The 27,611-nt window shown below is 40.8% G+C and overlaps 1 protein-coding gene across 1 annotated transcript in view; it reads right to left on the bottom strand.

The window, feature by feature from the left end:
* Window positions 1–27,611, bottom strand: part of ADCY1 (adenylate cyclase 1) — a 1,911,278-nt gene that overhangs the window by 493,154 nt on the left and 1,390,513 nt on the right. Inside the window, exon 11 of the mRNA XM_044065602.1 lies at window positions 2,796–2,893. Within this exon, the coding sequence (XP_043921537.1) occupies window positions 2,796–2,893 (98 nt within the window). The remainder of the gene's footprint in view (window positions 1–2,795; window positions 2,894–27,611) is intronic.

Below are 27,611 nucleotides of genomic sequence, written 5' to 3'. Positions count from 1 at the left end.
ACAGCCCTCTCCAAAGCCAAAAACACAGCATCAATGGGACCGGATGGCATCCCAGGCTGTGTCTTACAAGAGCTCCAAAATGAACTAAACCCTCACCTTATTTCACTGTTCAAACTCAGCCTTACCACAGGCTATGTACCCAAGGAATGGCGTACAGCAACAGTTATCCCGCTCCATAAAGGTGGTGCCACAACAGATCCTGGGGACTATCGCCCTTACCCCGGGGGTCATCTCTGTGTCATTGCTAGATAGAGGCACAGTAAACTAAATTTAATTTAAATTGTACACTTTTGTATCATTACATGGGATGGCGAAAGCCACATACACTTTGACTAGGCTTATAAATGCCCTAGGGCAGATAGCCTAGTACTATACTATGAAACTACTATAAGCCTGACTAGTATGGTCTGCAAAGCAATGGAGCACATCATCATGGAATTCATAAACAAAGACATTAGGAACCTCCAGACACTAGACCCTACCCAATTCAGCTTTGTTAAAGGCAGATCCTGCCTCCTAAACCTAGTTGACTTTTTGAAACAGTTACCAAGGCCATAGATGAGGGAAAGGTAGTCCACACAGCCTACCAGGACCTTGCAAAGGCCATCAACACCATTCCCCACTCTGGCATTATAGATAAGCTCACCAGCTTGAACATTAACCCCTATGTCACGAGATGGGTTGCCAACTGGCTCATGAATAGAACTCACATGGTCAGAGTTGCGGGTGCCATGTCCGACTCTAAACCAGTTACAAGTGGCATCCCACAGGGCTCAGTCCTGGGACCCCTCCTGTTCGGTATATACTTTTCTGAAGTACAGGCAAGCACGGGAGGACTGTAGCTGACCAAGTTCGCTGATGACTGCAAACTGGGGGCCATAATCGATTCTCCGGCTGACACAGACATCCTTCAGAAGGGTCTCACAGAGACAAATACCTGGTGTCTGAACCATGGCCTCAAGCTAAATGCCAAAAAGTGCATAGTCATCCCTTTTGGGAAAAACAAAGTGCCCACGAATTATCACATAGGTGGTAATCCACTAAGTACGGAAGATGTAATTAGGGATATGGGGACCCAGGTAGATAGCAACCTCTCCTTTGATAATCACATTGCCAAGGTGGTTAGAAAATCCTTCTATGTAGCCCACCTAATCAGGAAAGGGTTCACATCTAGATCAAGAGAGGTCATCGTGCCCCTCTACTCATCACTCATTAGGCCCATAATAGAGTACAATGCCCTATTTGGAATGTACCTTACAAGACACCTGCAACAGCTGGAAAGACCACAGAAGTACCTCACCAAGAGGATCGTGGGACTCAAACAGATGCCCTATGCAGCTCGACTAAAGAAACGCCAGCTCTACTCGGTTGCTTACCGCCTGCTCAGAGGTGATCTCTGCCTGACGTACAAGGCCATGTCCAACCCAGAATGTGCTCAGTCACAGCAACCACCTGCATGTCCTCTCTCACCTCATCAATAAACCTTATCTTAGGCCTTCCTCTTCCTCTTACCTGGCAGCTCCATCCTTAGCATCCTTTTCCCAATATACCCAGCATCCCTTCTCAGCACATGTCCAAACCAACGCAATCTCGCCTCTCTGACTTTGTCTCCAAACTGTCCAATCTGAGCTGACCCTCTAATATACTGATTCCTGATCCTGTCCATCCTTGTTACACCCAGTGCAAATCTTATCATCTTTAACTCTGCCACTTCCAGCTCTGACTCCTGCCTTTTTGTCAATGCCACCGTCTTCAACCCATACAACGTAGCTAGTCTCACTACCCTCTTGTAGACCTTCACTTTCACTCTTACTGGTACCTGTCTGTCACAAATCACTCCTGACACTCATCTCCACCCACTCCATCCTGCCTGTACTCTCTTCTTCACCTCTCTTCCACACTCACCATTAATCTGAACTGTTGATCCCAAGTACTTAAACTCATCCACCTTTGCCACCTCTACTCCCTGCATCCTCACCATTCCTCTATTCTCCCTCTCATTCACACACATATAGTCTGTCTTAGTCCTGCTGACCTTCATTCCTCTCCTTTCTAGAGCATATCTCCACCTCTCCAGGGTCTCCCCAACCTGGTCCCTACTCTCACTACAGATCACAATGTCATCTGCAAACATCATAGTCCATGGGCACTTTTATTAGTCTTTGTTCTCCACGCATAAGTCAGAGGTAAGAGCAGGCAAGCAAAACTATATAGCCTGAAGATCACCAGCTACATGAACCAGTGTGCAAAAGGGTGGGAATAGAAGACAATGTATGATTACCTATAGTAATGTTGCAGGTAGCCATATACCTTTTAGGCTCATAATAAATGTCTCTGCATTTTCCATCCTGAATGTATATAAACTCTTGGAGTATAACAGAAGACTACAAGTCATACATTAACATTAGCAATCTTAATTGTGTGAGGAAAATGGTCATAGTCTATCACGCAAAACCTGCACCAATCATGGATCAACAGTCATAATCTTTGTCAGTTTTTTCTCATTTGGTAGGCATGAAATTAATATAACAGTAGGAAGCCAGAAGAACAGAGCTGCACAAAAAAATACAATAGGATCACTCTCCAGATGTATGGTCATTTGGTGTATTCAGTTTTGACTTCTTGTCCTGCACTGAGTCCATAGCTAGAAAATAATCCATCCATTATTCAGTCATTCTCATCTGATTGATGCTTAGAAATAGTAAAAACTTACCACATCCCTGCTCCCAACATTCTAAATCAGTACTTTGTTGCTGTGCCAGGTAACGTGTTTCATAAAAAAAACTGGTACTTACTGTGGCATGATCAGAAGGTAAACAATGCCAAATAACGAAGCAAGAATCAGTGACAAAATTACAGCGCTGGTGAAATGTTCATCATGAATCTGGTGGAACTGTTGATTGAAAAGTGAAATATAATTATTCAGATGTAAAGTACAAAGGAGCAGCAGCAAAGGAATCTTATGATGAAATATATTTATCAGCAATCAACCCTAAGTATAGAACAGCAAATACATATAAGGATATTTATATTTTTGAAATCATCAGCAGGCAATCGTGAGCATGGTTAGCCTAGTCCAACACTTCTCCTGTTGCAGTGCTCGTAGAGAACACCACCAGAATTAGAAATAGCAAATTTTATTATTGAACATTCGTTAAGTGCTTTTTGTTCTTAAATGTTTCTGAACTTCATCAGAACTACATAAAACGATGACTGAATTGTTCAATTTATTGTTTTTTATTGGATATGCTTGTCATGTGATTTTTAATCATGGTGTATTTAAATCTTTTGGAAGTGTTTAACGAATGTTCAGTAATAAAATTAGCTATTTCTAATTACTTGTTCTGTATGAGCACTGCAACAGGTGGAGTGTTTTTATAAGTTTGTCTTCTCATCTGTCTGAATTTAACTTTCTAGTCCAACACTTTCACTTCTACAATTAGTAATTACAAATTAAATGAAGTAACTGGGGTTTAAAGGAAAATTACATACATAAACAAATACTGTCAGATATGTCATTTGTTACAAGCATTTCCCTTGACATGATCATGTGTTAGCAATATTTATATATGTGTACGTGTGTGTGTGTGTGTGTGCGTGCGTGCGTGTGTATGTATATGTGTGTGTATGTGTGTGTGTGTGTATATATATATATATATATATATATATATATATATATATATAATATATACCCACGATAGTGATGCTGCAGTAGCGTTGTCGGCTCACAGCAAGACGTTGTCCCGTTCGATTCTCAGCTAGAGCATCTTCTGTGTGGAGGCATGCGTGAATGGGCATGCCTTCGTTGAAGGTTGTGCGTCAGGGCTGGTAACTTGGCATGTAAAAATCCACTACCAAACATTAGCGGACCGGAGTTCCGCTGTGGCGACCCCTAACTGGGATAAGCCGAAAGACACAACAACAACATATATATATAATATATATATATAGGTTCATAGGTTCATACTAGGCTATCTGCCCTAAGGCATTTATAAGCCTAGCCAGAGTGTGTTTGGCTTTTGCCACCCATTTTAAATGAATTTTGCTATGCCCTTTTTCGAGGTTAGTATACTGTGCCAATGTCTAACAGTGACACAGAAGTGATACCCGGGGTGAACCTACGATCTCCCATCCACTCATCAAGATTCCTCTTGAAGACAGTAAATGAGGGACTCTGCCTAACCTGGACTGGGATTTTATTCCAGACTGAAGGGAGCTTCTGGGTTATGAATCTGTCCCTCCAGCATGTCCTATTTATTTCAGTGCTGAGGTTCAAGTCTCTCGAGCACGTAGCTCGATGGGATTTGCATTTTTCTGAGGTGCAGCATGTCCATTAATTCCGGGTTGGACATGGCTTTATACATCAGGCACAGATTGCCTCTGAGCAGGCGGTATGCCACTGAATAGAGCTGGAGTTTCTTTAACCGGGCAGCATATGGCATCTGTTTGAGCCCTTTGATCCTCTTGGTGAGGTACTTTTGGGGTCTTTCCAGTTGCTGCAGGTGTTTGGTAAGGTACATCCCAAAAGGGGCATTCTACTCAATTATGGGCCTGATGAGGGATGAGTAAAGAGGCACGATGACCTTCTCTGATCTAGATGTGAATCCCTTCATGATTAGGTGGGCTATATAAAATGTTTTTCTAACCACTTTGGCCAGGTGGTTTTCAAATGAGGGATTGCTATCAATTTGGGTGCCCAGGTCCCTAATTACTTCTTCCTACTTAATGGATTACCACCTATGTGGTAATTTGTGGGCATTTTGTTTTTGCCAAAGGGGATGACTATACACTTTTTGGCGATTAGCATGAGGCCATGGCTCTGGCACCAGTTGTCTGTTTCTATGAGGCCCTTTTGTAGGATGCTTGTGTCGGCTTAAGAGTCGATTATGGCACCTAGTTTGCAGTCATCTGCAAACTTGGTCAGCCACAGTCCTTCCGTGTTGGCCTGTACCTCAGAGAAATATATACCGAACAAGAGAGGTCCCAGGACTGAGACTTGTGGGATGCCACTTGTAACTGGTTTGGAGTCCGACATGGCTCCAGCAATTCTAACCATGTGGGTTCTGTCCTTGAGCCAATTTGCAACCCATCTAGTGACATAGGGGTTTATATTTAAGCTGGTGAGCTTATCTATAATGCCTGAGTGGGGTATTGTATTGAAGGCTTTTGAGAGGTCCAGGTAGGCTGTGTGGACCACCTTCCTCTCGTCAATGGCCTTGGTGACTGTTTCAAAGAAATTGACCAGGTTTAAGAGGCAGTATCTGCCCTTAACAAAGCCGAACTGGGTAGGATCCAGTGTCTGTAGGTCCCCAATATCTTTATTTATGAGGTCCACGATTATCCTTTCCATAGCTTTGCAGACCAAGCTAGTCAGGCTTATGGGGCGATAGTTTCCAGGATCCGTTGAGGCACCACCTTTGTGGAGAGGGACCACTGTTGCTGTACGCCACTCTTTGGGTACATATCCTGTAGTAAGGCTGAGACTGAACAGTAGTTTTATGTTTGGGTTTAGCTCTTCTTGGAGTTCATGTAGGACGTAGCCCGGGACACTGTCTGGTCCCATCGATACTGTGTTTTTTGCTTTGGAGAGGGCGGCTCTTACCTGAGCATCTGAGATGTCAGGGGGGAAGCACTCTGCCGGGATAGATATTTGCCCTTTTGGTGGGGAGGGGGGGAGAAGTTTGCGCTGAACCTGTCAGCTAGGATGTTGGCAATGTCTGTGGGTTTGGTGTATTTTTTGTCATTTTGGACTAATTCTGAGCATATCTGGGAATTCCCACCCAGGTTCCTAACATAACTAAAGAAAGCCTTGTGATTATCCTTAGTGTCCTGTGCAATTTTTCTCTCGAAGCTGGTCTTAGACGATTTTATGAGTGCCCATAGTTTTTTGCTAATGCTGATCAGAGATGCCTTCCCTTTTTGGGATTTTGCTCTATCATGTAGTTGCTTCTTCCTTCTATTGTATAGTTTGTTTATGGCTGGGGTCCACCAGACAGGACGCCTGCCTTTGGAGGATTGAGTCTTGGTTTTATTTGGGATTGCATGATCCATGCATTCCTGAAGGTGTTCATAGAATGCTTTTATAAAGGATTCTGCGGTCTGGGACGTATTTTCCACAGGCCAGGGGGCTTTGAAGGATTCCACCTCGGTTTTGAGGAGTGTGAAATTTGCTTTAGAGAAGTTTTTCACTGTGGTTTTCTGGGCAGGGGGTGGGGTCGGGATGTGAATATCCAGTGAGATTATTTTATGGTCTGATCTTACCAGTGAGGGATACACTTCTGGTCTGGAGCATAGAGCCCTCATGTTGGTGATGATCAGGTCCAGTATGTTTTCCCCTCTTGTGGGAGTGGTAACAAGTTGTTCTATAGCATCTGAGTTTATAAATTCTAGGAACCTTTGGGCTAGGGTGTTGGAGCTAGAGTAATGCTCCCAGTCTATGTTTGGGTAGTTGAAGTCGCCCAATATAATGGTGTTTGGAGAGACTTTCATATTTTCCAGAGTTCTCAGGAAGGCCGAGTGGGGTTCCTGGGTTTGGGATGGTGGTCTGTAGCAGGCTATAAACTGGAAGGCAGTTTTACCCACTGTTAGTTGCACATGGATAGTCTCTGATGCTTCGTGCTGTGCCACCAACCTGGAGGTGTGGGTATCTTTGACGAATATTGATACTCCCCCTCCTTTTGTGGTTCGGTCCAAGTTTTGGGGCCGAAAAGCATGGTATGAGGTATAACCTGGTAGTGCTGGAGTGCTCTCGGGAGCCTTGAACCAGGTTTCTGTTGTTGCACAGATATTGATGTTCTCCATGCTAAGGAGAGTTTTGAGTGCGTGCATCTTGAGGTTTAGACTTCTGGCATTGAGTAGCATTACTCTTAGTTTCTTATCCCTTGTGATACCTATGGAGGTGGGTTTGTCTTTTGAGCCTTGCCTAAAAAAGGCACTATGGGTGTGGCAAGAGCCTTTGCCAATATCCGAAAGCCCAGGGGTGACAGGTGCAAACCATCCCTAGTGAAGCATCATGGCTTGTCGAGCATGTCATCCCAGGCTGACAGGCATTGGATCCCCTTTGAATGACACCAATACGTAAGCCAATTGTTGAAATTGATCATCTTGTCTTCATATTGTGGCATCATTCTTGGTGAGGGTAAGATGCTACTCAAGGTCAGGGTCATACCGGCCTGGGCTACATGCTCAGAGAGCTCCTCTATGTCTCTTTTCTTGTAGTCCAGGGAGGTACGTCTCAGGTCATTCACACCAGCATGGACAATGACTGAATCATATTTGTACTTGCCTTGGAGTGACCTGAGTGCTTGTGTTATGTGGCGGATCCTAGTGCCTGACAGTATCAGGTGTGTTGTTTAGCCTTAAGGGCTGTGACTGTTTGGCACATTGGCTTTGTGAGCTATGTGTTGCACGTGTTTTGTTTTGGGGTAGCGGTTGCTTGGGTGTCTGCTTTGGAGGTCTCTGCTGCTTAGGCAGATTTTTATTTAGAGCCTCCGAGTATGTTTTTGTGTGTTTATGTGTTTGGTTTGCTGTCGTGGTAGGTCTACGTGAGACTGGAATTGTAGTGAGTGTGGTTTCCTTCTCCTCCTGACTGGTTACGCCGGTACTGAGTTGAGAGAGAGCTTAGCCTCCAGTTTGGCTATATGGTTGCATCTCTCACATGTGTTGGAATTTAAATATATATATATATATATATATATATATATATATATATATACAGATATATATATATATATATATATATATATACAGATATATATATATATATATACAGATATATATATATATATATATATATATATATACAGATATATATATATATATATATATATATATATATATATATATATATATGTGGTGTGTGTGTGTATACACACCTTTCCCTCAAATCATTCTGTTGAAGTTGCAGATGAAATTTAGATCCCTAGATTGAGTACTTCTGATGTCATTTGACTTACTAATGTGCAGTAACTCCAATCATTATGTGACAACAGTAGTCAGAAAATCCTACTGTTTAGGAAAAAGGGAATGTCACCGAGCTCTGAGTAGGGCATTGTTCCCTTAAATTCAGCAATGAGTGCACTTCTCCCTGTGGTATATATCTCACTAGACACATCAAACTACAAGAGATTCCGAGGTTCCTAGCTAGCAATCAGGTGGGCATAGAGATCTTTAACTACCAATAGTGACTGGAAGCACTATCCCTTTATTCAGGATCTTAGAGACCTTTAAGGGAAGCTCTATGCCTTTTCTTCTATGCCATTAAAGACACAGTTGTGCTGGATCTTTGTATCTCCACAAGTGTAATAGCTCCACAATTACTGGAACCAGGGGCTGAATTGTTCACTACCAGATAAATCTAATGCGATAAGACAGATTTCTTCATGCAGAAACTGCCCCGCCACTATAATAGACTGCCCCTGCAGATTAAGCAGCGTGATGCACTACTATCCTTCAAACAGGGCCTAGATGACTGGATGGACTCACACAAATCCACCGCAGGTTTGAATGGTATAGCCCAGCTAGAGAAAGCACTAAGAGTGGGTATGTTAAGACAAAAATGGTAATGACACTCAACTGCCATGAAATTCTTATCAATCCTATGATATTTCAAAATCTTATGGTTCCAACTATGCATTAACTTCCATATAAAAAGCTTACTATAATATCAAGCCAAAGCCATGGAACAAAATACCAAAGTAACTAAAATTATTGCATGATCTAAATTATTTCAATAAAAGGTTAAAAACCCCTCTAGCTAAACAACTGTTCTGAAGACATTAATGAATGTAGACATTATGTCTAGTCCCATCATTTCTCACAGTGAAGTTCAATGCAGTCACATTACATCCATACAATTTTAATCAGATACTGCTCGACATTTTGTAGATGCCTGCTCCTGCATATTTTGTACATAGTTCCCTCTGTCACCCTAGTATGCAGTACTGACTGTTACTTCCCTTGGATGCTTTCTGTGTGATTTTCTGTTATTCTCTGTAAAAAAAAAAAAAAAAAAATATTATTTTTCCCGCCTTACTGAACTAGATTAGTCCAGATTTCAGGCTTTGCTGAATTCCAGACTGTGGTATAGGTTCCTGTGTTGCCCATATCCTTACTTGGATAGGAGGAAGCTTCTCTGTTCACCAGTGAGAGTGGGGAGCTTTGAGCAGCCTATCTGTCCCTGCAGGAGTGGTCTCAGCCCAGAAATTAGTAGCTTATTGGCCATTTTGGGTCAATTCCTATCTCTTTCAGTTTCCCTGCTTTAAAACCCGCATTTGCATGTCTTTACGCCAGTATACAACTCAGCACAGCTCCTCGTGGGGTCCTGCAGAGTGATACAGGCAACAGAGAGACCTATGAGAGACTTTCAACAGATTTAAGTATTTTTTTTTCTTCGCTTTCTGCTCTGACTGCATTTTCCCACCTAAAAAGCGAGTTTCTAACTGATCTGTGTTTGAAAAGTTTAAAATTACATTGCCTTACCTGCTTTTACAGTTGCACTTTCAAAAAAGTCGTTTAATTGTTTAATTGTTGTAGGCTACACACTCAAGTGTGCTAGCCTGTTTATAGCATTTACAGTGTTTTCTGTGTGAGTTTCTGTTATTCTCTGTAAAAAAACAAAAAAAAAAATATTCTTTTTCCCGCGTTACTGAACTAGATTAGTTCAGATTTCAGGCTTTGCTGAATTCCGGACTGTGGTATAGGTTCCTGTGTTGCCCATATCCTTACTCAGATAGGAGGAAGGTTCTCTGTTCACCAGAAACTAGTAGCTTATTGGCTGTTTTGGGTCAATTCCTATCTCTTTCAGTTTCCCTGCTTTAAAACCCGCATTTGACCGGTTTTACGTGATTTTGCGCATATCGCAGCATTGGGCAGCGCCGCTTAAACAGGTTTAAACTATTCCCGGCTCCACAAAGTCTGCTCTTCACTTTTTCCCTTAGAACTGTTCTAAATCTCAAAGTAAGCACTCTATTTCATTCTAAAGCCCTGCACTTGCTCAAATCTTATAAGTAAACACTAGCAATCTAAAGCACTACACCCTCTTATACTCTTTATAAGTACTTGGCTCCCTATTGGTCCTTTCTGATCAGTCAATAAACAGTTCCTTATACTATTCTGGCATGTCCAAAAGACAGTTTCAGGTTTACTCTCCAGTCCAGCTAGTGAATCTGGGAATCTTGAGGCAATGTTACAATTGCTTTATGTACACAGACCACCCTCTCCTCATCCCAACAAGCTCAAATATATGTGAGAGATGCAACTATACAGCCAGACTGGAGGCTGAGCCCTCTCAACCCAAGACTGGCACAGTCAGTCAGGAGGAGAAGGTAACCACTCACACCACAAATACAGTCTCACATAGACCTATCGCATCAGCAAACCAAACACATAAACACGCAAAAACATACTAGGAGGCTCTAAATAAAATCTGCCAAAGCAGTAGAGACCTCCAAAGCAGACATCCAAGCAACCACTACCCCACAACAATACCCACGTAGCACATACTTCACAAAGTCAGTGTGCCACACAGTCACAGCCCTTAAGGCTAAACAACACACCAAATGCACTTGTAATAAGTGACTCTATTGTCAGACACACCGACGTCCCACTCACCAGACTGAACAAGGAGAAGGTCACTGTAAGCTGCCTGTCGGGTGCCAGGATCCACCACATAACACAAGTACTCAGGTCACTCCAAAGCAAGTACAAATATGACTCTGTCATTGTCCATGCTGGTGTGAATGACCTGAAATGTACCTCCCTGGACTACATGAAAAGAGACAGAAGAGCTCTCTGATCATGTAGCCCAGGCCGGTATGACCCTGACCTTGAGTAGCATCTTGCCCTCACCAAGAATGATGCCACAGTATAAAGACAAAATGATCAATTTTAACAATTGGCTAAAGTATTGGTGTTATTCAAAGGGGATCCAGTGTCTGTCAGCATGGGATGACATGCTCAACAAGCCACGTTGCTTCGCTAGAGACGGCTTGCACCTGTCAACCCTGGGCTTTCAAATACTGGCTAAGGCTCTTGCCACCCCAATAGTGCCTTTCTTAGGCAAGGCTCAAAAGACAAACCCACCTCCACAGACAACATAAGGAGAAAAAAACTAAGGGTAATGCTACTGAACGCCAGAAGTCTAAATCTCAAGATGCACGCACTCGAGGCTCTCCTCAGTATGGAGAATATTGATATCTGTGCAGTAACAGAAACATGGTTCAAGGCTCCCGAGAGCACCCCAGCACTACTAGGTTATAACTCATACCATGCTTTTTGGCCCCAAAACTCGAACCAAAACACAAAATGAGGGGGAGTATCCATATTCATCAAAGATACCCACACCTCCAGGTTAGTGGCACTGCACGAAGCATCAGAGACCATCCATGTGCAACTAACAGTGGGCAAAACTGCCTTTCAGTTTGTAGCCTGCTACAGATCACCCTCCCAGTCTCAGGAACCTCACTCGGCTTTCCTGAAAACATTGGGGAATATGAAGGTCTCTCCAAACACCATAATATGGGGTGACTTCAACTACCCAAACACTGATTGGGAAAACTACAAGCCCAAACACCCTTGCCCAACGGTTCCTAGAATTTATAAACTCAAACGCTATGGAACAACTGGTCACCACTCCCACAAGAGGGGATAACATATTGGACCTGGTCATCACCAACATGGGGACTCTATGTTCCACACCAGAGATAAACCCCTCATTGGTAAGATCAGACCATAAACTAATCTCACTGGACATCCATATCCCACACCCACCCCCAGCCAAGGAAACCACTGTGAAAAAAACAAACTTCACACTTCTCAAAACTGAGGTGGAATCCTTCAAAGCCCCAGGGCCAGTGGAAAATACTGCCTGAACAGCAGAATCCTTTTCAAACGCATTCTATGAGCACCTACAGGAATGCATGGATCGTGCTATTCCAAATAAAACCAAGACTCACTCCTCCAAAAGCAGGAGACCTGTCCGGTGGACCCTGGCCATAAATAAGCTATACAACAAAAGGAGGAAGCTACTACATGATAGAGCAAAATCCCAGAAAGGAAAGGCATCTCTGATCAGTACCAGCAAGAAACTACGATCTCTCATAAAATCATTAAAGGCCAGCTTCGAAAGAAAAATTGCCCAGGACGCTAAGGATAATCACAAGGCCTTCTTTAGTTATGTCAGGAATCTGGTTGGTAACTCCAAGGTATGCTCTGAGTTAGTACAAAATGGCAAAAAATACACTGAACCCACAGACAATGCGAACATCCTGGTAGACAGGTTCAGTGCAAACCCCCCCCCTTCCCCCCCCAAAAGAGCAAATATCTATCCCAACAGAATGTAGCCTCCCAGATATCACAGATGCACAGGTGAAGGCTGCCCTCTCCAAAGCAAAAAACACAGCATCAATGGGACCGGACGGTGTCCCGGGCTGCGTCTTACATGAGCTCCAAGAAGAACTGAACCCTCACATAAAGTCACTGTTCAAACTCAGCCTTACTACAGGATATGTACCCAAAGAATGGCATACAGCAACAGTGGTCCCGCTCCACAAAGGTGGTGCCACAACGGACCCCGGAAACTATCACCCTATAAGCCTGACTAGTCTGGTCTGCAAAGCTATGGAGCATATCATCATGGAACTCATAAACAAAGACATTGGGAGCCTCCAGACACTGGACCCTACCCAATTTGGCTTTGTTAAGGGCAGATCTTGCCTCTTAAATCTAGTTGACTTCTTTGAAACAGTTACCAAGGCCATAGATGAGGGGAAGGTAGTCCACACAGTCTACCTGGACCTCGCAAAAGCCTTCGACACAATACCCCAATCAGGTATCATAAATAAGCTTACCAGCTTAAATATCAACCCCTATGTCACAAAATGGGTTGCAAACTGGCTCAGGGATAGAACCCAGATAGTCAGAATTGGAGGTGCCATGTCTGACTCTAAACCAGTTACAAGTGGCGTCCCACAAGGCTCAGTCCTGGGACTTCTCTTGTTCGGTATATACTTCTCTGAGGTACAGGCTAACACGGGAGGACTATGGCTGACCAAGTTCATAGATGACTGCAAACTGGGAGTCATAATCGACTCTCTGGCTGACACAAGCATCCTCCAAAAGGGTCTCACAGAGAGGGATACCTGGTGCCAGAGCCACGGCCTCAAGCTAAATGCAAAAAAGTGCATAGTCAAACCCCTTTGGGAAAAACAAAGTGCCCACAAATTACCACATAGGAGGTAATCTATTAAGTATGGAAGAAGTAATTAGGGATTTGGAGACCCAAGCAGATAAGTGGTTAGAAAGACCTTCTATATAGCCCACCTTATCACAAAAGGGTTCACATCTAGATCTAGAGAGGTCATTGTGCCCCTCTACTCATCACTCATCAGGCCCATAATTGAATACAATGCCCCATTTGGGATGTACCTTACCTGACACCTGCAGCAACTGGAGAGACCCCAAAAGTACCTCACCAAGAGGATCACGGGTCTCAAACAGATGCCCTATGCAGTTCGACTAAAGAAACTCCAGCTCTACTCAGTTGCTTACCGCCTACTCCGAGGCGATCTATGCTTGATGTACAAAGCAATGTCTAGCCCAGAATTAATGGACATGCTCCACCTCAGGAAATCCAAATCCCTTAGAGCTACACGCTCCAGGGACTTAAACCTTAGCACAGCAATAAACAGGACATGCTGGAGGGACAGATTCATATCCCAGAGGCTCCCCTCACTCTGGAACAGAATCCCAGTTCATGTTAGGCAGAGCCCCTCACTGACCCTCTTCAAGAGAAATCTTGACGAGTGGATGGGAGATTGTAAGTTTACCCCTGGGATCTCTTCTGTGTCCCTGCTAGACAGAGGCACAGTAAACTAACCTTAAAGGGCTATCCTCTGTGACCTACTATACAGAGGCACAGTTAACTAATCTAAAAGGGAGGCGAAAGCCAAACACATTCTGGCTAGGCTTATAAATGCCCTAGCGCAGATAGCCTAGTATCTACCTATGAACCTATGCTTGTATACCACACTGTCATAAAACTCCTTACAATATGTATTTAAGTGGGTTACAATCAATGTCCTTGTTTCCCATAAATATATCCTATTCACCACCTACAGATAAATGGTTGATTACTATGTGCTTGCCAGTATTACTTCCTAATTGCTGATTAAGGGATGATTTCACATGAAGTTTGGAACAAAGTTGGCACGGGACATCTTTAATGGAGAGGGGAGGGTGAAGCAGGGAGATTAAGTGTAGGAAGTAGGTAGGGTGGGTAGTTAAGAGGGTTTGAAAGGGAGTAGGCATGAAAGGGTTAAGCAGGTTGGAGACTAAGGGAGGAAGTGAGGTAAGGTAAGGCAGGGGGAGCGTCTTCAAGGCTTTTGAGGTGGGATTTGGCTGTTGAGAATCACATTTGGTGCGATCTTGTTGAAGCAGGATTACGTCCCAGACAACCTCAGATGGGAGTAAGATAGGCCTTGGGTGGTTACACAGAACAGTAAAGTGAGTACATTTTCCCAGTTTTATAAGGAGCAGGCATTTGGACGTAGATATATATACATATATATATATATATATATATATATACATACATATATGTGTATATGTATATAATATATATCTATATATATATATATATATATATGTATATATATATATATATATGTGTGTGTGTGTGTGTGTATGTATATATATATATATATATATATATATATATATATGTGTGTGTGTGTATATATATATATATATATATATATATATATATATATATAGATATTTTTTTGTCTTTCTCTTGCTGGGGGGTAGATCTCTGATATTGTGATACTTGATGGTAGGGAGGAGGGGGTAATGCGGGGTAAAAATAAAAATACAAGAAAAATTTAAAAAAAAAGAGAGAGAGAGACAATAAAATTAATAGTAGTTCATAGTTTGTTAAAACTGAATGCCCCTCCCAACCTTGAATTCAGAGCAACCCACGCAAAATTGTTCACAGAGATCCTGTACAACCATGAAAATGGTTGTATAGAGGGTGCTGTACTTCCTAGAAGTAAGCCCAAAGTAAACTCTAAAAACAAGCCACACTGGTGGAATCCTAACCTTAATAGAAATGAAAAACATCTTGCCTAAAATCAGGAAGAGCAACTCCCATAATGTTAGAAGCTCTAAATAAACTAAACAGGAAACTAACAAGACTAAGTCCAACAAGGCCAATTATGAGGTCCAGATACCTCACAGGCTAAAGAAAACCACAAGGCCTTCTGCAGCTAGGTGCAAAACCTCAAACTCAGCACATGGCAGTGTACCAAACTGATGGTCAATTGTGACAACTTCAGTGTGCACAGTGACATAGCAAATTTTCTGGCTGAAAAATTCAGCTCAGACATCACCCCCCATTCCCCCTGCCTCTGCCAATGAAATGCCTACTAGTATAACCCCATCCTAACTATTAACAAGGAGCAGGTCCTGCAGGTGCTCACTAAGGCCAAAAACACAGCCTCAGTGAGCCCTGATAGTATTCCAGGATGCCTCCTAAACATAACCTATCAGCACCACTTGAGGCACTCCAACTATAGCAACAAAACAGGCTTTGTACCACGAGAATGGAGGACTGCAATGGTTATCCATTTTACAAGTGGACAGTCAACAGACCCTGGAAACTACAGACCTATTAGTCTGCCTCATCTAATATGTAAAGTTATGTAAAGGCTATTGTCAAGGGCCTTTGGCTAATAAAGTTCACAGATGACTGCAAACTGTGAGCTATCACACATTCCCCCAGACTCTCAGAGTAAAACTCAATGCCAAGAAATGCATTACATTGCCTTTTGGGAAAGCTGCCACCCAGGCTAATTACTTAATCTATAAGATACTCCTAAGAGATGACCTGGGCGCCAGGGAGAATATTATTGTACTACCTGGGATAGTGCCTATGTTCCTTACGGATGGGGCAATCTGTAGGAAGCTCAAAGCACAAGCCTAAATCCATGCCATCCTCTTGCCACTAGGGGCCATACATTGAGTAAAACTGGGTTACATTGACTAAGTTTGCAAAAGCTCTTAAACTGCTAGCCTAGTAATCTCCTATGAGGCTATGAACAACATTAATATGATGGAGGGATATATCATATATCTTGGTAAAAAAAACTCACATACACAGTATGGATAGTTTTAATCTATTGTCTATTAATATAAATGTGTTAAACAATGACAGCAAAATGAAAGCAGTAATGAAGTATTTAAAATTAAATAAAGGCAACATCGTAGTCTTGCAAGACACTTGATAGATAAAGATACACAACATATAAACAATTCAGACAAAGAAATGTTATCATCTGCTACTTTTAACAAAGAAAGGAGAGTGACTGTTATACTTTGGAGAAAATCTACTGTAATGCCTATGGTCATGGAATTTGTTAATGATTGTAAAGGAATGTATACACTTATAGTAATTAAATATAAAAAGGCAAACTCTATACAGTAGCTAATTTTTACTGGATTCCTGGAATAAGAGCAAGAGTGGCTAAGGATCACTTAAACTTATTACAAAATCACTGGAAGTGTAGTCTAATTCTAGCTGGAGATTTTACTTGCAAGTCTAGTATGGAAGACACAAATTAATAGAAGAAATCTAAAATCCTAGCATCAGCTAAAGCACTAAACACAAACAAATTAGCAATAATAATTTAGTAGATTTAATAATAAAAGCAGAAAATAAATAATTATTCTACCCATTACTTGTATGTATATGGGATACAAACTAGAAATGACAGGATTTATGCTTCCACAGATTTGCTTGATAAAGTTAATTATTTTAAAAACTATTCCTTGTCATTTATCTGATCATAATGATAAAAAACGAAATACAAAGCACCTGTAGGGAGATCAACGCTCCTGTATCCAAAACAAATATAATAAACAAAAATTCACAAACAGGAGCGAAATGGCCTCAGAAATACAAAGTTTCCACAGTTGTATGAAGGTTCTTCAACCCAGTAAAAAGCAAATCAGCATGTAATTCAAGTAAAAGATGATTTATTAAGCTAGCGAGTGAGCGCTTTCACCAAACGGCTTTTTCAAACTTCAACAGCAGCTTTAAAATCAAACAAATTATATACACAAAGGAAGAAGCTCATTGGTGTGACCAAATTAATTAATGATCAGAAGTATCACTCATTAAAAGCACACAAGGCATGTCCATATCAAATATATATAAAAATATATAAATATATATACATATAAAAATATATAATGAGTATATACATATATATAAACATATATATACAAAATACATAAAAAATATATACAAAGAAACAATACATAGTAATATATATAACGTATCTACTCATATACAGACTATTGTATTCCAGCTACTAATGGACAGCTGTTAAATTAAAAGTCATAAAAATCTATAGAAAAACTAACTCATACCTTAGGTCTATATAACCTTTTCCTGCGTAGTAGGGGTTTAACCTGTACTTTATCGTTTATACCAGGGAACTTATCTGCTCTTAGGCGGACTATCCATCTAAGCTCACATTCCTGTAGATATGAATCAATGTCTCCACCTCTAATGCTAGGTTTAACCTGTTGTAGCACACTAAAGGTGAATAGATGATCTGGTCCTGTATTCCTAACATGTTTGGCAAGAGCATTGTGCTCAGACGCAGTCCTAATACTATATGCATGTTCTCTGATACGTTCTCTAAGTTGCCTGCAGGTCTTACCTACATAAAATGCTAGGCAGGAGACACATTTGGCAACATACACTACATTGGAACTAATACAACTAGTGCCAGTATTAAAATTATAGACAGTTTGAGTTAAAGGATGTAAGAAACTATTGCTACTATCTATATATTGACATTGATTGCATTTCAAGCAAGGTATAGTATTACAATCTCTTTTTGGCATTCTATTGCTATGTCCTATAAGTGAACGATGACATAAAGTCCTTTTTAAATTTCGTTTATTTTTATAAGAAAAACTCGGACTATTACCCACTATCTTGAGTACATCATTGTCCAATCCAAGGATTTCCCAATTCTTACAAATTATGTCTCTTATCTTATCTACATCTCTAGAAAAATAAAGCGACAGCCTAATATTATCATTTCTAACAGCCACATGCGCTACATCAGAACCTTCCATTCTTGAAAAATATGGTTTTGCCACACTATCCCTAAGTTGGTCAACTAGATTCTTATTCCTATCTATCTCTTTCATTCTATACTTCCTCTCTAATAGCCTGTTCGTAAGTGCATCAATCTCTTTAGAGTGCCCTATGGAACACGGATTTAGCCTAGAAGCTCTCATAAACTGTCCTTTCATGATGTTCTCAAAAACATACCTGGGATGCATGCTTTGACGATGTAAAAGTGTGTTCCTATAGCATGCCTTTCTATATATGGAAGTATTCAGGAGACCATTTGGTAGTCTATTGATGTTTACATCTAAGAATGACAGTTGAATATGAGAATAATTGATGGTAAAATTCAAAAAAATCTGTCAATCCATTAACAATATTAAAAAACTCCAAAAGCGATGTTTCATCCCCTTTCCAAATAAAGAAAAGATCATCTACAAATCGTCTGTAGTAACCAATACATTCTTGGAAATGAGGTAGGGAAAACAAAGAATTCTCTTCCCAGTCAGCCATTACAATGTTGGTGTAGCTATTAGCACATGAAGTGCCCATAGCTACGCCATCTTTTTGTATATAAATCCTTTCCTCAAAGATAAACACATTGCTCTCAAGAACAATCTCTAAGAACAGTGAGAGGAGATCAACAGTTCCTTCATCAAACTCTGATTTATTCCGAATATACCTTTGAAACCTTAACAGTCCTTCACTATTTGGAATCATAGTAAACAAACTCACAACATCAAGTGTCACGAGTAAATAAGGTTCACAATCTTCCAATGTCCTGGTATATTCATATAGATCAAGTAAAAAATGCTTACTGTCTTTAAGTATGTATCTATTACTATCCACTAAAGGTCTCAAAAAGTACTCCAATAGAACAGAGAAAGGCTCAGTTAACCACCCTTGCCCTGCTACTATTGGTCTCATAGGGGGGGCTGTCAACGATTTATGAATCTTTGGCAACCCTTGTATAATGGGTATAAGAGGGTTTTTAACCTTAAGGTATTCGAACAACTTATCAGATATAATAAGACTTCTATGTAGATCTTCTAATGTATCATACACTTGAAAAACCTTCACACCAACTTCTAAGAGGCTTATATTTCCATAAAACCCTTCATTACTCAGCATAGATGTCATCATGTTAACATAACTAATAGTGTCTAGAATGACCACAGGGCCACCCTTGTCAGCCGGTCTTATAACTATTGAATGGTCATTTTTAAGGCTATTCAAGGCTTCTCTGTAAATAAGTGAGATTGAAACCACGCTTCCTTGTGGTACTTTTGCCCTTACTATCATAATATTTATAAATGTCATTTTCTACCATTCTGGAAAAAGTTTCTATTAGCGGGTGTAAAGTTGGAACATATAGGCTACTGGGTCTAAACCTCTCTATACCTTCCTTTAACCCCATATCATTCTCAGTTCCAAAATCTAATTTTAATTGAATATTTCTGATGTACATTTTTATATCTAATATAGAGTCAGTTAAATCACTGTCACAGGTGGGAATAAAACTTAGTCCTTTATTCAGGACTTCTTCAAATAGATTCAAAGGCCTACTAGACAAATTAACCACTAAGGTCCCCCTGTCTTCTCCCACATTTTCTTCAGGGTCGGCCCTGAATGCTCCCCTCCCGAGCCTTTCCGTTTGTTTCTCCCTCTGCTTTGGGATCTCCGTCTCCCTGTGAAGGAATTGTTTGCTATCGGGAAAGGGGTACAGATGGGGGATTTAGTACCATAAACTTGAGGAAAGGAATTATTCATATCCTTAACATTCTCTTTCCTAACCACGGGTTCATTCCTTTTATCCACATTAATGTTTACCACCTTTTCAGTGTTTAAAGTAGAGGTCACAGCATTCCCTTCATATACAATGTGAACAACATCTGATGTATTTACATCCAACATAGCATTAGCAGTTGCAGGCACATTGTCAATATTTGTTTCATTAATAACTTCATGACTAACACCCTTGTTATCACAAACACTAATGGGCTCAGAATCAACAAATACAGCTTTAGGTTCTTTAACATTCCTATCATCATTTTCTTCAGTTACATTTTTAATCACATGTCCATTGCTCTGCTCATTTCTAAGTCGTGGCCAAGTGAAGACATTCCCACAACGAAAATCCTGAATGTCCCTTAAAAGTTTGTTCTTTTTTATTTCCAATGTCCTCTTTTCAAATAACTGAACGTTGTCTAACAACTTCTCCATACCATACTGGGCTTGAGAGCTCTTAAATTTATTAACAAAACATTCATACTGTTCATTAACATTTTTCTTTAGTGTTTCCTCCTCTTGCAAATGAAACTCGTTAAGGAGTCTCATATAATTGAAACTTAATTCAAGACTGAGCTGCTGCCATTTCAGCAACAGCTCAGGAAAATTGTTACCTGAGGTTGGCATCTTGAGAACGAGTAACCCTCGAGGTATTACGCGTTTCTCGATGCATGCCTCGAAATGTTGCCGTTGCAACTGAAGTCTTTTAAGTTTTATAAAATCCAGTTCCATTCTATTTAAGTCTCTCCCTATCTCTGCGATATCAGAGACATCATCCGCTCGAACATCAGGTTCAAAAAACAACAGCATATTCTCTGTAGCAGCCAAGCAGTTCCTGAAACGCGTAAGCTTCCGGGTAGCCAGTTCTGGTTCCTCCGGTCTATAAGGCAACTCCACATTCGTGCCTGATAGGCTGATGGCCATTTCTCTCGACAGGTGCAGCAAAAAGTGATAAAAAACGAAATACAAAGCACCTGTAGGGAGATCAACGCTCCTGTATCCAAAACAAATATAATAAACAAAAATCCACAAACAGGAGCAAAATGGCCTCAGAAATACAAAGTTTCCACAGTTGTATGAAGGTTCTTCAACCCAGTAAAAAGCAAATCAGCATGTAATTCAAGTAAAAGATGATTTATTAAGCTAGCGAGTGAGCGCTTTCACCAAACGGCTTTTTCAAACTTCAACAGCAGCTTTAAAATCAAACAAATTATATACACAAAGGAAGAAGCTCATTGGTGTGACCAAATTAATTAATGATCAGAAGTATCACTCATTAAAAGCACACAAGGCATGTCTATATCAAATATATATAAAAATATATAAATATATATACATATAAAAATATATAATGAGTATATACATATATATAAACATATATATAAAAAATACATAAAAAATACATAAAAAATATATACAAAGAAACAATACATAGTAATATATATAACGTATCTACTCATATACAGACTATTGTATTCCAGCTACTAATGGACAGCTGTTAAATTAAAAGTCATAAAAATCTATAGAAAAACTAACTCATACCTTAGGTCTATATAACCTTTTCCTGCGTAGTAGGGGTTTAACCTGTACTTTATCGTTTATACCAGGGAACTTATCTGCTCTTATGCGGGCTATCCATCTAAGCTCACATTCCTGTAGATATGAATCAATGTCTCCACCTCTAATGCTAGGTTTAACTTGTAGCACACTAAAGGTGAATAGATGATCTGGTCCTGTATTCCTAACATGTTTGGCAAGAGCATTGTGCTCAGATGCAGTCCTAATACTATATACATGTTCTCTGATACGTTCTCTAAGTTGCCTGCAGGTCTTACCTACATAAAATGCTAGGCAGGAGACACATTTGGCAACATACACTACATTGGAACTAATACAGCTAGTGCCAGTATTAAAATTATAGACAGTTTGAGTTAAAGGATGTAAGAAACTATTGCTACTTTTGTTTATCTGATCATAATGCACTAAGTATTAACATTTCAATGGATTTAAGGAAATTGCAGCAATGTACAGAATTCCAGTATAGATGATGAAACTACAAGATTTTAAGAGTTATCTTAAGGAACAAATTGAGAACTTTCTACCTTTGAATGACGGTGATCCAGTTAGTAAAGTCATAGTATGGGATTCCTTAAAAATGCATATCAAGGACAGAAGGGGAAGATAGTCTAGTAATAAAACGAAGAAGTGGGATAAAGAGTTATTAGAAACACAAGATGATACACATAAAGGGATGTTTCAACAACACAGAAATTAGATAATACTGAAGTTATTTAAAAACGCAACAAAATATCAAACTGATTTTAACACAAGGTGGAGAGAGCACTAGAAAAATTAAAATTATAAAGTAACGCAATGACTCCAAAAAAACTTCAAAGATTAGCTAACAGAAGTAAGATGTTAAGCAAAAAGGCACAAATAAATAATATCCAAAATCCGCCTGCTAATACGTTATTTAAGACATAGAGGAAATGCTTAATATTTTTTAAAGTTCCATGACAATCTTTTTATGTTTTTTAAACACCTTTATTTAATTAAATAATAATCCTGATTACTGCAAAATTGATTAGTATTTAAAGAAAAATGTTACTAATACATTTAGTGATCAGCTAATTTCTCTCTTGAATAAAGCTATTACCTTAATAGAAGTTAAAGAAATTAAAAAAAGGTAAAAATGGCAAAGCTCCAGGGTTAGATTATTAAAGTATGGAATTATATAATCTGCTTCAATTAAATGTTTTAGAATTACTGAGTGAAGTTTTCAGGATAATCCAAAGTGATAAAATTGTTTCTCTCTCATGGAAATTTCCTTTAATTTCACCTATAAACAAGGAAAGGATAAAAGGTTAGTTTCATCTTACAGACCTATTTCATTATTAAATGTAGATTATATAATATTTGCTATAAAATTAAGTGATATTATTTATTATTTATTTTTATTTTACATTTGTTTACTGGGAAAGTCTGACTGGACAAAATTGTCCTTTTTCAGCAGAGGCCCAGGGAGAAAAGCTCCACATTTATAAATAAGGTTGTACTCTTAAACTTGGTGGCTTTGGAATTGCCCACCCCTGCTGTAAAATTGATTTTGGTCACTCCTCCCATTCCCACATAATTTACTCACTCAACTGGTTACAGTGCGATAATTTGGGAAGGACTACCCCCCCAGCTACTTTGATTTTGGACACTCCTCCCTGTCCCATCTCATCACCTTAGTCTACCGAGTAGACACAGAGCATTTGGGAAGGTCACCCCTAGTTTCTTAATCTTGAACTATCTTCTGTTTCCTCCCTCGCCACTTAATAAAAAAATGGCACTTTATTTAGCTGCTTTTACTGTAATTGTGTTCTTCCTACTTTATCACCTTATTGTGCTGTGTGCTCTTAAGTGTTCAAGTGATTTCAATCTGCTGCATTTATTACTGCTTGTTAGTAGCCTGATTTAAATGTATCTGTTATTCTAAGCATCTTAGTTTTGGTCTTAGCACTTGTGCTTCAGGCTAGTTATTTTACATTTAAGGTTTTGTGGTCTGCACTCTTTTGTGGACAAAACACTTATCAAAACCCTGTCTCCATAAATCCGCCCAAGTATTTGGAACACTATGTCTGGACAATTCCCATCAGTTTCTCCTGCCAGCCTGGTCGACAAGGGCATACTGAGACAGTGCAGCAACTGCCACATGTTTACTGACAGCCCTCTTCTCCTGGCACATAATTCTTCTAATTGCAAGAAATGCATGTTACATCAGCAACCTGGAATCCATGATCTCTCATGCCACAGTCAGTATTCCTGACAAAGAGAAGATTGCTAGCACAAACACCACATCACTCACATCACATAGCCAAGCACAACACACACTCACCTATGTAGAGATCCTCAATAAAAGCTTACCTAAACAGCAGAGACCTCCAAAACACACAAACATTCCACACACAACACCAAACACATCACACACAGCACCAGTGTCTCACAAAGGGTCTATGTTAAATGTTTGAACATCCAAAATGTCGAACATTACATGGTCGAGACCAAATGTTCGACATTAGGATGTTCAAACATCAAATAAAAAAAAACTAAAAAAAGAAAGAAACACTTTAACAGCATAGGCAGGAGGCTTCGCCCACACCCCCCTACTTATATATACCAACTCCGACACTGCACTTCAGTGCAGAAAAAGGAAATTCTCCCTATCTTCACTGTATGGCGCTGTTGAAAGTCAATCTTCGAACACTTAAAATTTCGAAGGTTTGGTCTCGACCATGTAATGTTAGAAATTTTGAGCATTCAAAGATTTGTCAGGTACCCTCTCACAAACAGCCCATAAGGCAAAGCAATAAACCAAACATACCAGTCACTGGCGACTCAATTGTAAGACATATTGACGTCCCCCTCACCAGACTTGACGAGGAGAAGGTCACGGTCAGTTGTCTGCCTGGTGCCAGAATCTGCTACATCATGCATTTAAGTCTCTCCACAAGTACAAGTATGACTCTGTCATTGTCCATGTTGATGTGAATGACTTGAGACATACCTCCATGGACTATATGAAGAGACATGATTGAGCTCTCAGAGTGTGTGCCCCAGGCAGGTATGACCCTAGCCCTAAGCAGCATCCTATGTTCACAAAGAATGTTACCACAATACCAACAAAAAATAATTGATTTAAACAACTGGCTTAGTTTCTGGTGTCATTCCAAGGGGATCCAGTATCTGTCCATCTGGGATGACATGGTTGACAGGCCTTGATGCTTTCCCAGAGATGGTCTCCACCTGTCACCACTGGGATTCCAGATCCTGACCAAGGCTCTCTCCTCCCCCATTGTGCCTTTTTTAGGCAATGTCCCAAAGACAAATCTTCCAACACAAAAGATCTGTCAAAAAGCAATTGAAGGTCATGCTGCTTAATGCTAGGAGCCTTAACCTGAAAATGCTCTCACTAGAGGCTCTCCTTGAACTGGGAGATGCTGATGTCTATGCGGTCATGGAAACTTGGTTCAGGGGTGTGGAGAGCATCCCTGCCTTATGAGGCTATATCTCATTCCACACATTCCAACCCCAAAATGGGGTCAGGAAGACTAAGGGTGGTGGGGTCTCTATCTTCATTAAGGACAGGCACACCTCCAGACTGTTTTGTCAGCGTGACGACCTGCAACTGCTCCAGGTGAAACTAAAAGTTGGCAAGAAACCCATCCAAGTTACAGCCAGCTATAGACCCCCCTCCATAACTCACGATACCCACTCCTCTTACCTGGATCTACTTCCCTCCATCAAGGTATCCTCTAACATCCTGATCCCTGGTGACTTCAACTACCCCACCATAGACTGGATGAACTATTCCTGCAATAATGCACTCACTCAATGATTCATTGACTTCATCAGCTCTAATGCACTAGACCAGCTCTTCTCATCCTCCACAAGGGGAAACAACATTCTGCACTTGGTTCTCACCAACATGGGCGACTATTGCACCACTCCCATAGTATATTTTTCCCTGGTGAGTTCAGATTATCGGACTGTCTCATTCAAAGTTTCTATCCCACCACCCCCCCCTGTCATAATCAAGCTAAAAAACTTCTCAAAAGCTAACTACAACCTCCTAAGGGAGGGTATCTGTAGCTTCACACCACCGCCCCCCCCAGAGGATGCAGACAACTATGCTGAACAGCAATGCAGTATACAAGCACCTGTACAACTGCAGGGACTCAGCCATTCTCAAAAGAGCTAAAACCTGCTCCTCAAGGAAACACAAACCTGTTGGGCAGACATCCTCTATCAACAGACTTTACAACAAAAGGAAGAAACTGTTGTCCAAGGGCAAAATGGAACAAATTCCAAATTGGAAAAACTCCCTCCTTAACCTCACCAAGCAAATTAGATCACTAGTGAAAACCTCCAAAGCCAATTATGAATCAAACTAGCCTCCAAAACAAAGGGAAACCACAAAGCCTTCTTTAGTTACACCAGGAACCTCCATGGTAAAGCCCAGGTTTGTTCCGAATTAGTACTTAACAGTATCACCTACACTGATCATGTTGACTTAGCCAACCTACTAACAGATAGGTTCAGTGCCAACTGCACCTCCCTGTTCCCCCCCAAAGGCCCTTTTGACATCCCCGATACTTGTCACGCAACCTCACATCTCTGTAGATTAAGACAAAGAACACGGCTTTCATGGACCTGAGAGTATCCCAGACTGTACTCTGTACCATCTCCAGCAAGAACTGGCTTCGCTATTAGGCACCCTATTCAACCACAGCCTAAGTACAGGTCTCACCCGGTGGAGTGGAGACCTACCATTCTCATCACCTTGCATAAAGGTGGTGCCACTACTGACCCTGGAAACTATCCCCCATTAGCTTGACAAGTCTGATCTGTAAAGCTGTGGAGCATATTATTATGGATTTCATAAACAAGGACATAGGCAATCTCCAAGCACTTGACCCCACCCACTTCAGATTCATCAAGGACAGATCTTGCCTGTTGAACCCTGTTGACTTCTTCGGAGACTGTCACCAAGGACCTGGATGAAGGAAAGTCAGTACATACAGCTTACCCTAACTTGGCCAAAGCCTTTGACACAATCCCCCATTCAGGCGTCATCAAAAAGCTAACACAACTTGGCATAAATCTCATCAGGTGGGTGACCAACTGGTTCACTGACAGGACCCTTAAGGTCAAAATAAGCACCTCCGCCTCTGACAGTAGACCTGTCACTAGTGGAGTTCCACAGGGATCTGTCCTGGGACCCCTACTGTTTGGCATCTACTTCTCAGAGGTCCAGGCAAAGACAAAAGGCTTGTGGCTGACCAGGTTTGTGGATGACTGTAAGTTGGGTGCTCTCATTGACTCCCCAAATAATGTTAATATACTGCAAGAGGGTCTCACAGCAACTAATGACTTGTGCCAAAGTCACGGCCTCAAGCTAATTGCAAAAAAGTATCATCATACCATTCAGCAAAACCATGGCCCCTACTGATTATCACATAAATGGCAACCCCCTAAACACACAACCAGTGGTGAGAGACCTGGGTACTCTGGTTGATCATTTCACATCATGTAGCAGCAGTGGTCAGAAAAGCCTTTTACTCGGTTCATCTCATAAGTAAAGGGATTGAATCCAGAAAAAATCAGATTATCACCTCTCTACACTTTTCTTTCATTAGACCAATAATTGAATACAATGCCCCATTTGGTATGTACCTCTCCAAACATCTGCACCAACCAGAAAGGCCACAGAAATACCTAACAAAGAGAATCCATGTTCTCCAACATCTGTCCTATGTGGACCGGCTCAAATCACTGTCACTCTACTCAGTATCATACAGGTGACTCAGAGTTGTTCTGTGTCTTGCCTACAAACAATCTGGGACTCTGCCCTACTAGAGATGCTCCATATCTGTAAGTCTAACTCCTCACACATTACCCACTTGAAAGTCCTGAATTTAATATGTAACATCAACAAAACCTGCTGGAGAGACAGGTCCATCTCCCAGAGGCTGCCCTCGTCTCTGGAATAAACTTCCCATACATGTCAAACAGAATACCTCACTGACCTTCTTCAAGCACAACCTTGATGAGTGGATGGGAAACCACAAAATTTGTCTCAAGGGTTCCACCCATGTCCCTCATTGACAGGGGTGACAGGTGCTGACTGAGGTTTTTT

Source organism: Protopterus annectens, chromosome 3.part0 (genome assembly GCF_019279795.1).
Source record: "Protopterus annectens isolate FY-2018-M chromosome 3.part0, PAN1.0, whole genome shotgun sequence".
Taxonomy (NCBI): Eukaryota; Metazoa; Chordata; order Ceratodontiformes; family Protopteridae; genus Protopterus; species Protopterus annectens.
Note: the sequence above shows the minus strand (reverse complement) of the source record. Positions and strands in the feature narration are given on the sequence as shown.